This window comes from Theropithecus gelada, chromosome 7b (genome assembly GCF_003255815.1).
Source record: "Theropithecus gelada isolate Dixy chromosome 7b, Tgel_1.0, whole genome shotgun sequence".
Taxonomy (NCBI): domain Eukaryota; kingdom Metazoa; phylum Chordata; class Mammalia; order Primates; family Cercopithecidae; genus Theropithecus; species Theropithecus gelada.
This window is the reverse complement of record NC_037675.1, coordinates 53,908,920-53,921,310: the sequence shown is the minus strand read 5'-3', so window position 1 is coordinate 53,921,310 and position 12,391 is coordinate 53,908,920. Positions and strand designations below refer to the sequence as shown.

Below are 12,391 nucleotides of genomic sequence, written 5' to 3'. Positions count from 1 at the left end.
ATTTCATACAACAATTTTTCTTAGCTTAATGTTTGAATAAAAATGTACTATCTAATAATGTATTGGCATTTTAAACTGCATGGCACTTCATGTCAAACTGGTGTATATTAAGTGATACGACAAATTATGCGATCACTAAAGGCAAACTATCATTTGTAACTCCTGATTGTTTTTTTTTTTTTTTTTTTTGTGGTAGCACTATGTTTTTATCCTTATATGATAGAAACTTAGTCCATTATAAGAGATGAAGAAAACCAGACCTCTAAATAAAAGCACAAACACTTTTATTTTCAATAGTAGTGTTTTGTTACAATTTAGTGAAACAACAAATAAATACATTCATTGGCCACAGCTATACTTTTACAACCAGTTTGAAACTGATTATATAGCTGAGAAACACTGTTAAACAATAAAAAAGGCAGCTATGCATAAAAAAGCCACTTTAGCTATAAATTATTTTCCATAAAACTACAACCAACTACAATGAGTGGTAAAAGTTTCAAAATTAATGGCCACCCAAGTGAAATGATGAAAACAAATACTGCTAATCACTATAGAATTACACACGTAAGTAATGAAATTCACTTTTTAATGAACAAAAATGAAGGTTTGATATTGTCATCATGTGCTTCAGTGCAGGATGAACAGGGAATCGGTAGCCCTTTGATTTTATAAACAACTTTCGAGACCAAACTTAAAGTGCTCCTAGTGCTTTGGAATTTTTAAGCAAAGATTGGGCCAGAGTGTATCTTTATTTGTCTTTGGTGATGTGTTAGATGTGTATAAGGAGACAACTGCAAGAATTTGGGTACCCTAGTCAGTGATAAGAATAAACTTACAAATCTCAAATTTGGAACAATCAACTAATGCAGCAGAAAGAACCAAGTTATTTTTTCTGAGAAATTTTTAAAAAGTAATCTTTTTTAGTTTGGTTAAATAGGAACATTATCAAGGGGAACCTTATCAGAAAAACTTCATCACCTTGAACCCCAAGGATTAACGAAGACAATGTATCTTTTCAGACAGTTCTATCTAATGTTAGATACCTAACATTATTAGCAAAATAAACAGTTGGCATTCTGAGAAGAAATCTAACAACTGAAGTTGTAATAAAAATATGCTTTTGTCAATACCATGGTTAACTTTTTATATTATACAATTTTAAATAACTTGGTTACAATGAGAGAACTTACAAACAAACCCAAAATAATGTAAGTAAGTATATGCTTCTGATTGAATACAAAGTCATTTTGTATCATAAAAAGAAGAAATTTATTTGTCTCTGTACTTGCCTCCCAAAAGATGGGAAGCATTAACAATTTCAGTTTTTCCTTAGGGTTTCAACCTAGTGTTTTACTTTTGTGAAGTTATTGTATCAGTTGTTAAAAAGTTGAAATACATTTTAAGTAAGAGAGGAAATAACATTCTAATCAAAGTATAAAACAGAAAAGGATACTCGTATTAGTTTCAGTTCTGAAGAAATAGATAGCAGACAATTGTAGTTAGTCTTTGAGCATGTTGTGACAACTTCCCAATGTTGCTTGTTCCCTTGGCATCTTGAGGTATTCAGCATCTACTTCTTTCCATATAGACACTGGTACAAAGTGCATTTTAAAATTCTGTATTATCTTAGCCTACCATTTTCTTTTTTTTAAGATTTGGGATAGGACATTTAAGACAGTTTTAATGTAATTCTAAAAGTACTCCAATATTGTTAACCTGTGGTTTTATACTTACCTAGTTTGTACATTTACTTAAATTTGCTCATTTAGTCTAATGCTGGAATTAATTTGAATTCAATTTAATTTGGCTTTTCCCATATACAAGATATACAAATGTGAAAATCATAGGAGGAATTATATGTCTCACAAAGTATTGCACTTGAGTTCACTGCAATAATGTATCATGATTTCATTTACCTGAGGACAATCCTGATTCACTGCTATATCATGCTTCAGAGAAATCAAATGCTTTTGAAAATATATTTGTTTTAATTTAGAATTATACATTTTGTGAATAATTCTTAAATGCATCTCTAAACTTGTTTAGTCCCAAGAAGTTTCTACCAAAATCTCCCTATGCAAAAGTCACTATTGCTTTCTTGAAGAATCATGCTTAAACTACCACATATATCTCAATTATACAAAATAATCAACTGACCAATTCTACTCAAAATAGCCACACCATTTTCACTGGTATATTTTCCTCTTGAAATTATTGTGACCTCCAAAGAACACTGCTGGCCATAACTAATGGATTACTACTATCATTTATTTAAAATGATTGAATTTCAGTTGCTATTTTAAAATCATGCTTAAAAGAACTGTCTTCAATGATTACACATTTTCAGTAGATTTTTATAAAGAGTGAAACATTTTTATGCCTTAACTCTGCACTGTTCACACTATAAAATTTTTATTAAGATTTCCATATAGAGCATACCAATGAATATACAGACTTTGATTTTCATAGGAAAATTGCCTTCCAGTTCGGTGTACAATATAGTATTCCAGTGTGAACATTGGCATATGACTTTGGGGACTGCAGTGACTCTTTCAGAACAAAGATAAAAGTGCACACATGCATTTGATGTTCCAAAGTCAGGATTTTTGGAGGCCATCAAGTGCCTTAAGATCTAATCTCTCTTTTCTCCTACTCCAAACTTTCTATTTTACTTCATTTTACTATGAAAAGGTCAAAAATAATAGCTGTGTTCTTTACCAAACACAGCCACACTTCCAGATTTTGTTTTCAGTTGTAACAGATAATGGAATGTTTATGTAGATGGAATTTAAACACATCGAATATACACATTTATGAAAAACAACTCAAGAATCATGACTTGGTGATGCTGTCAGTTTTGTGGTGTCACATATAAGCTATGATGATTGTTCAAATCTAAATTACTACAAGTAAAGAGCAAAGGAGCAGTATCTGTCATAGGTCCGTTCAGGTGGGGAGTGACTGTGTAACTGCTGCTGCCACACCCAGTCATGGTGCCATACCAGCCCAAACTTTGCGAATTTGGTAAACTGCAACAAAAAAAGGCAAAGAAGCCATAGGACTATGATCAGGATATAAGAAGTCATATTTGAATTTTTAGCATTTTCAATGAATTTTGTAATAAAAGCAAACAAATATATTGAAATATGTTCTTTGTCAAATAACATAATGCCTTTCCACAAATTTATTGACTTTTATCTAATATCCTGGATTCTATATCGCATTATGTTACAAAAGAATGAATAAATGCCACTTGGAACTGGTAGAACTTGATCATCAGCTGATAACAATGTAGTCCTTTTGTACTAGGTTCTATTCTAAGACATCTGTGTATGTATGTATGTATGCAGACGCACATATACATTTAACCCTCACAACAAACCTCTGAGATAGGTTCTATTATCCCTATCTTACAGATGAAAAACAGGCTCAAAAAACATTATGTAACTTGTCCTGATGAAGTTAGGATTACAGAAAATGTCATATCAAGCTGAAGCCATTATGCTTGATGGCTTCAGCCATTAAGCTTTTCTCCTTGCCCAAATCACAGCTAATAGTGTACTAGTTAAGGACTTGAAATGGTTTTGAAACAAGGAGGGCATGGGAAGATTTCCTATGGCAGTTAAGCTTCCCCAGAGTTTTATCTAGGGTTTCTCTGAATTTTGACCAGCACTAGAGATATGGAAACAGATACATAATCACTATAATGGTATTTCTTCCTTGTGCATCCCCCTCCCACAAACAGCTCTGAACCAGCAAGTGATCCTGAAATGAAATGGTACCATTTAAGCCCAAAGGCATATACGCTTTAGTCAGATGGTAGTTCCTGATAATGCAGGTCCCACCCTGGGTTTAACATCTGCTTTAAACTCCAGTATTGCCGATCTTATTTATTGACATATTACTACCAAATCACCTTTTTTCATATTTTGGTTAAAGCTTGGATTTTGTTTTTTCAATCAATTTCAATAGTAATTCAGGCTAAGTGGCTTTGTTACATCTACCTTCCTTCTCTTGAACTTCCCAGTCTTGGCAGGTCATCATCACTATCATATCGTCTTGGATTGTCGAAAAAGTAAGCTCTGGAACTGTAACTGTGACTATTTATCATGCCAGCAGGTGCCTGTGAACAAAGTATTAGATAGCATATGAAGGTTTTACTTTTCCACTAAGAAAGGAGGCTAGAAACTACAATAATTTTTAGTTTTAACCTTTGCCAAAAATGGAAAATCAATACAAATGTTCCATAATTTTTAAAAATAAGAGAACAAGCATTGGGGAATATTATGATATCATACCAAATTCTGGTTTAATCTCTGTGCCCGGAAAAACAGTACCACCGACCATGCTGGCACGTGTTCCCACAGAAAGAGGACCATTCCAAATACTATATACTCTTCTCCACTTATGTCTTCTACATGAGCCTGTAAACAGAGTATGGCAGAGAATTTTTACACCTGTTTAATGTATAAGCAATCACCTCCACAGTTAACTTGTTTCAAATCAGGTAAGATAAAATATATTAACTACAGGCACATAAACTTTAAAACTTTCTATATTTTCTGGTTTCTCACGTAATGACACTTATCCTTTAAAGGACATAAAATGCATTGAAGTTAGAATAAAAAGCAGTTAATTTTAAAAATGTATCAGTTTATGACCATTTTAATATATGGATAATAAGGAGTGATCTCATATTTAGGCCCCATAATCTGAAGAGAGTGACTTTTAAAGACATTACTGTTCCAGCTGCTCCATAGGCAAAATAACAGCACTTACCCTGAATTACACCTGTAGAAAAATGTAACATGTTAAGTCACTCAGCTCAGCTCTACTTAAAATATGCTTTTGGACCTAATCTACATATTAAATTTGTTTCTGTTCTATCAGATGTTGGGAGAGGGAAATGGAAAAAAGAGTGAAGAGAATCTGCCACAAGGAACCACATGTGAAAATTCCTTCACTTTAGAAAGGTAAATGAAAAACAATATTCCAAGGTCCCTAAAATTCAGTAGAAAGCTAAATTACTTTAAGATATGACACATAGCTATGTCAAAATGTACATTTAGGAAGCATATGGGAATGCTAGAAAGTTAAATATGCATAGAGTACTGGGAATGATGATAGCAAATACCTGGACACCCAAGGAACTACGAATGCTCTCCCATTATCAAGGCTGACAAAGCCAGATTTTTATGAAAGCCATTATTTAAACATCTAAACCTGAACCAAATAGTAAGAGTATATGTAATTCTTGGGTAGGGGAGAGTTACTTTCCTCCTAATAAAGAGGAGGAAAATTGGCTAATAATAGCCAATTCATTTATCTAGAAATATTTAAACACCATCATTAACAAAAATAAGTAAAATTAGCATACGACCAAGAGGCTTGTGGCACTATTATTATTTACCAAAAAGGAGAGAGAAAATACTCCTTTGGTAGAAGTTCTCTGTGAAGAACGATTTCAAATGTCACACATATATAAAGATTTTTAAACACAAAGCTTTAAGTATGATTACTGACAGTAAACAGAGATTCCATAAATGTGTTTGTAAGTCAAACACTACAGTATTCTCCTAGATGAGGGTAAGTTAATTATCACATTGTTAGACTGGGAATATGTGGTAGGTATTTACCTTATCTGAAAGATTATCCCAGCCATAATTAAATGGACTTTCTAATGTATCCTGAGATATGGTGACCACCACCAAATTATAACAAGCTCTGGAAGAGTACAGAAGAATGACTACAGAGCCCACGACGACAGTCTGGCACAGAGACATACCCTAAAACAAATAAAAATCATCTTTAGTATTCTACACATTTGTCATGACAAGCTATTCATGTACATACAATATGGTCACCTCTTGCAATGTACTCCTAGAAAGCATTAAGTGAGCACCTGTTGAAATAAACTCTTGATTATTTTGCTTTTCAATTTCTATTCCTAGAACTGCTTGTGTTTAATATGTGGACGTTTTTTGCCAACTTGCCAAATAGCAGCTGGAGAAAGATTTTGTTCTGCCAAGGTTGTCTTTTAATATATGAATAAACAAGTTGGCAAAAGATCTGAACTTTAATTGATGTTAATCAAAGAGGTAGTTTAGTCGTAATGAGAAAAGAATGGAAAACAGAAGCATTAGTCCATTTGATACACTTAATTTCTGATACAAAATTAGAATAGAAATAGAGTTCCTATGCTATTTGCTTTCATTCTTTAGATTCTATTAGAGAGTGGTTGTTAGTCCCTATTGATGACAGTGTTGATGGCAAATGTTCTGGGCACCCATATGTACTTTCAAATCCTTAAAATTTTAAGACTATGGCTTTCAGCATTTCCCTCAACATAAAAAGCTCTTCCAACTTAGTGATTCTCAACTGGAGTGTGTATATTGGAGAAGGGTGTGGTAGTCACCTCTTGCAGAGATTCTTAACCTGGGGTCTGTATTTCCATAAATCCATTTTCTTTGCAATCCTGTGTATTTTATTTTATGCATTAAAAAAAATTACCGTGACATCCTTGCCAAAGAGTTCCATTGCACAGAAACACCCAATATTGTGTTTTGGAAGTTTGTGTTTGGTTGTCACAATGATTAAGAAGGGGCAATTATGGCACTTAGTGCACAAGGTCCAGGGACGCTAGATGACTTGCAAGTCACAGGAGAATCCTCCACCTAAGATAACTGTGCTCTGGCCTTGATAACTTTCTAATGTCCTCCCGGACATTCATGAAGATGAAACACCTCTTTATAATGATCTGAGTCAGAACCTAATTCTGTTTTGAATATAAACGAAGTACATGTTTGCATAGTTTAAATAGATGCCCAAATTTCCAGAAACACATAGAATGTGTAAATTGAAGGAAATTTGTACTTTGTTTTCTTCAGAATTTTATCAGTTGTTCAAATATTTCAGAAAATCATGACATTGACAGCAATATTGCTTGTGGTATACAAGTGACCAATGCAACACACCGTAACAGTTTGCATTTATAGCTGCCCCATTCATGGTTTCTGTGTCTAAATACAAACATCTATTACATCATGCTCCAAAAGTAATGTATCAAAATATTTATTAATTACTCTCCTTTTATTTCCTCGTTATGTTACAATTAAGGCAATTACACTGAATTTTATGTGTGTAGGTAGGTTAAAAAGCCATTAATTTCAGGATAGAAACAGGTAATTAAAAATGTTTTCATTAGAACTGCACTGGGTCTTGCAGGGCTCTTGTGGCGTTGAGAACTATTATTATAACTGACTTCCTCAGAACAACTCATTTTAGAGGTATATGAAAAGAAAGAACAAAACCATAAAAGATACCCTGAAAGATGTTGGGACAGTAACAGAGTACCTTCTCTGAGCTAACACACTACCATCACAAAAAGTATGTGTGAAAATAAAACTGGCAAAACTTAAAAATTAGGCTAAAATTTTCTACAATATGCTATTTTATTTTTGTGAATCCAAAAAAAAATTGTTAATAAAAAAGTTAATCTAAAACCACTCCAGATCCAATTTTAGAAGTAATGTATTATTAAAGAAAAGTAAGGAAACAAGAACCAGAAAACAGAATGCTGTAAGAATTACCATCCTCAAAAATAACTGCAAAAGTTTATAAGCACTGCTTTGGGAAATAAGACAAATGTCAGAAACAGGCTATAATACAGAGAAACTGTTTAAATCTGTAAATACTATGGAAGCTTTTAAAAAAAGATTGTGAGAAAAGAGCAAAGAATCAATGTGGAAGTAATTAATACAACAAACCAAACAACCTCTAGTCAAATTACAAACATAAAACAACGAAAGACACCCACTCATTTGGAAAACAAAAGATTCACCCCCGCAAAATACAGGATTACAAAATGAAAAATAAGGATCCAGTGACATGGAAAGTGTTATCAAAAGTTGAAGAAAACCTTCCTAAAATAGAGTCAGAACAAACAATTCAACTCAGGAGAAATTCTCAAGGAATGATTTTCCTTTCCCTGTCTCTGACACTTACATACTACTTTTAAAGAAATTCCACACTTGATAAGTGAAAAAGAGTTATACCTAACTCCTAAACACCTCAGTATCCAAAACATTGCAGTTCAATAGTGTTTACAGATACTTTGAGAATGCAGATATGCAGAAACCTTAACTTACTAGTCATTGAGTTTTGACAAATGTATACACCTGTGTAACCCAAATCTCCACTAAAATATAGAACATCATCATTCCAGAAAGTTCCCTCACACCCCTTCCCCATCAACCAAACCCAAAACACAAATGCTCCCCTGCTTTGTTTTTTACAATTTAGTTCTACCTGCTCTAGAAGTTCATGTAAGTGGCATCATAGAATATGAACTCTTGTATGTTTCATTCGCTCTGCAGAATGTTTTTGAGGTTCATCCTTGTTTTTGGATGTATCTATCAGGAGTTAGTTGTTTTTATTGCTGAGAGGATAATGACAGTGACCAAGTCTTCCTGATTTGCTTAGGGGTTTTCTGGTTTTAGCACCTGAAGTCCCACATCCTGGAAAACTCAGACCCAGGAAAATTGAGCCAGTAAATCACGTTAATTCCACTTTCTGATTATATGAGTTTGTTTACATGACAGTTAGATAGAATCTATGAATATTCTTGTACAAAGAGTTTTGTGGATATGTTTTCACTTCTTTTGGGTAACTACCTAAGAGTGGAATTGCTGGGTCATATGGTGGTCATAAGTTCAGCTGTGTAAGAAACTGACAAATCTTTTCCTAAAATGGATGTACAATTTTATACTTCCAACAAAGTGTGACAGTTTCAGTTTTTCCACCCAACTGTCCAATTATAGACCTCATTCAGGACTGTCCATCTTTTCAGCCACGCTGGAAGATGTGTAGTGATATCTCATTTCGGTTTTAATTTGCATTTCCCAGATGACTAATATTGTGTTATTGGGCATTGGTATATCTTCTTTGTGAAGAATCTATTCAAATCTTTTGACCACTTCCAAACCGGGTTGTCTTTTTAAATCAATAAGTTGTAGGAGATCTTTTTATATGCTAACAATCAACTCTCATCAGATATATGATTTTCTTGAAGTCTGTGGCCTGCCTTTGCATTTTCTCAGTCTTGCCTTTGATAAGAATTTTTACTTCTTTTATTTTTATTTTTTATTTTTGAGACAGAGTCTCCCTCTGTCACTCAGGCTGGAGTGCAGTGGTACAATCTTGGTCCACTGCAGCCTCTGCCTACCGGGTTCAAGTAATTCTCCTGCCTCAGCCTCCTGAGTAGCTGGGATTACAGGCGCCTGCCACCACGCCTGGCAAATTTTTGTATTTTTAATAGAGATGGGGTTTCACCACGTTGGCCAGGCTGGTCTTGAACTCCTGACCTCAAGCGATCTGACCACCTTGGCCTCCCAAAGTGCTGGGATTACAGGCGTGAGCCACCATGCCCAGCCTGATGAGATTAAATTTTAATTAATTCTAATTTATCAACTTATTTTTTCATGGTTATTACCTTTTATTGCCCCTCTAAGAAATTTGCTGCAACTACCCCGTTTTCTTTTGGAAGCTTTTCACTTGTTTCATTTACATTTAGGTCTATGTTCCATTTTGAATTAATTTTTGTGTATAGTATGAAATAGAGTTGGAGGTTCATTTTATTCCATATGGATACCGAGTTGCTTCAGCACCACTAGTTTAAAAAATTTCTTGCGGTATTGGATTGCTTTACCATCTTTGTCAAAAATCAATAAATCACATTAAGTGTAGATTGATTTCTAAGCTCTCATTCTGTTCTACTAATCTGTCTTTCTCATGTCAGTAGCACACTGTCTTAATTATTGTAGCTTTATACTAAGTTTCAACATAATGTAGTATGAACCCCTTTCATTTTCAGGGTTACTTTCTGTACTGTTCAACACAATAGCCACTAGCCACATGAGAGTTTTTACATTTAAATTAAACTAAAAATTCCTGAACAGTTCCTGTTGCTCTAGCCACTTTTTAAGTCATATTTGGCTAGCTATCATACTGAACGGTACAGCTACAGAATATTTTCATCAACACAGAAAATTCTATAGGAAAGCACTACTTTATTTTTTACTTTTTTTTATATATATATTTTTGAGACAGAGTCTTGCTCTATCGCCAGGCTGGAGTGCAGCACTGTGATCTTGGCTCATCGCAACCTCCACCTCCCAGGTTCAAGCAATTCTCCTGCCTCAGGCTCCCGAGTAGCTGGGATTACAGGCACGTGCCACCATGACCAGCTAATTTTTGTATTTTTAGTAGAGACAGGGTTTCACCATGTTGGCCAGGATGGCCTTGATCTCCTGACCTTGTGATCCACCCACCTCGGGTGCTGGGATTACAGGCATGAGCCACCGCGCCGCCCAGCCAGCACTACTTTAAATATTTAGATCATCTACATTGTCATACAAATTTTGGAATCAGCTTGTCAATTTCTTCTTTTTAAACCACTTTATTGAAGTATGATTGACATGTGAAAAGCTGTATACCACTTGGTGAGTTTCCCAACTTGTCAATTTCAATTTTAAAATTTTTACTTATTTATCTTTGAGACAGAATTTCACTCTGTCACCCAGACCGAAGTGCTTTGGTGTGATCACAGCTCATTGCAGCCTTGACTTCCTGGGCTCAAGGGTATCCCTACCTCAGCTCCCCAGGTAGCTGGGACTACAGGTGCACACCACCATGTCTTGCTAATTTTAAATTTTTTGTAGAAATAGCGTCTCACTACATTGCCAAGGCTGGTCTTGAACTCCTAGGCCAAAGTAATCTTCCCACCGAGGCCTCCCAAAGTGTTGGGATTACAGGTGTGAGCTACCACATCCAGCCCAATTTCCTTTTTTTAAAAAAAGCATGGTAAAATTATGATTTGGTTTGCATTCAATTTACAGATTCATTAGGGAAGAATTGCCATCTTAACAATACTGCACCTTCCAATCCACAAACATGGCGTATCTCTTCACTAATTTTAGGTCTTCTTTGGTTTTTCTTAGCAGTATTTTGTAGTTTTCAGTATACAGATATTGCTTGCTTTTTGGAAAATTTTTTCCTAAATATCTTTTTTTTGAGCTACTATTGTAAATGGTGTTGTTCATTTAAATTTTATTTTCCAATTGATTATTCCTGTTATATATAAAAATACAATGTGTTTGTAGTATTTTGATCTATTCTGAGAACTTGCTAAACTCATTTATTCTAGTTGTTTAGTATATGCCTTAAGATGTTCTCCTTAAATAACTGTTATCTGCAATTAGAGACAGTTTTACTTCTTAATTTCCATTTTTTACCTTTTGTATCTTCTTCTTGTCTTATTGGAATATTGAATAAAAATGGTGAGAGCTGACATCCTTACTTTGTTGCCAATCTTAGGGGCAGAACATTCAATATTTAAGTATGACATTAGTTTTAGGATTTTCAGTAGATGTCTTTTATGATATTGAAGTACTTTCCTTTTCTTCTATTCTCTATTAGCTGAGAGTTTTTTCTTTCTTTTTTTAATCACGAAGGTTACTAAATTTAGTCAAATGCCTTTTCATTGTTTATTGAAATGATTATGTGGTTTTTCTCTTTTGTTTTAATGTAGTGAATTACACTGATTCTAAATGTTAAACCAATGCTGCACTCCTAGGATAGACATCTCTTGGACACAATAAATTATCCTTTTTATATGTTGATTAGATTTTGTCTCTGAGTATTAGGAACACTAGTCTGTAAGTGTTAATGTACAGCCATCTCTCAGTATCCATGGATTGGTCCCAAGACCCCCTGTGGATACACCAAAGTCCACAGATATTCAAGTCCCTTATATAAAATGGTATAGTATTTACACATAGTGTGCACATCCTACTGTATACTTTAAATCATGTCTAGATTATTTATAATACCGAATACTGTGAAAAATGATATGTAAATAGTTGTTACTCTGTATTGTTTTTAAAAAGTTATATTATTTTTATTGTTGTATCGTTACTTTGTATTTATTTAATATTTTCAGTTCAAGGTTGGTTGAATCCATGGATGTAGGACCTGCGAATACAGACGGCTGCCACTGTATCTTCGTCAAGTTTTAGCATCAACTAACGCTGGCCTCATAAAACCGGGTCTAAGAAATGTTCTCCTGGCCGGGCGCGGTGGCTCACGCCTGTAATCCCAGCAATTTGGGAGGCCGAGGCAGGCAGATCACGAGGTCAGGAGATCGAGACCATCCTGGCTAACACGGTGAAACCCCGTCTCTACTAAAAATACAAAAAATTAGCCGGGCGTGGTGGCGGGTGCATGTACTCCCAGCTGCCCGGGAGGCTGAGGCAGGAGAATGGCGTGAACCCGGGAGGCGGAGCTTGCAGTGAGCCGAGATCACACCACTGCACTCCAGCCTGGGTGACAG

General features: G+C 34.8%; 1 protein-coding gene across 2 annotated transcripts in view; it reads right to left on the bottom strand.

The window, feature by feature from the left end:
- Positions 1-267: 267 nt before the first annotated feature.
- Positions 268-12,391, bottom strand: part of GPR137C (G protein-coupled receptor 137C) — an 87,035-nt gene continuing 74,911 nt past the window's right edge. For both annotated transcript variants that reach the window (XM_025392343.1, XM_025392344.1), the window contains 4 exons: positions 5,640-5,789; positions 4,302-4,427; positions 4,008-4,126; positions 268-3,032 (listed from right to left, as the gene is read on the bottom strand). In XM_025392343.1, the coding sequence (XP_025248128.1) occupies positions 2,855-3,032; positions 4,008-4,126; positions 4,302-4,427; positions 5,640-5,789 (573 nt within the window). In that variant the 3' untranslated portion in view covers positions 268-2,854. The remainder of the gene's footprint in view (positions 3,033-4,007; positions 4,127-4,301; positions 4,428-5,639; positions 5,790-12,391) is intronic.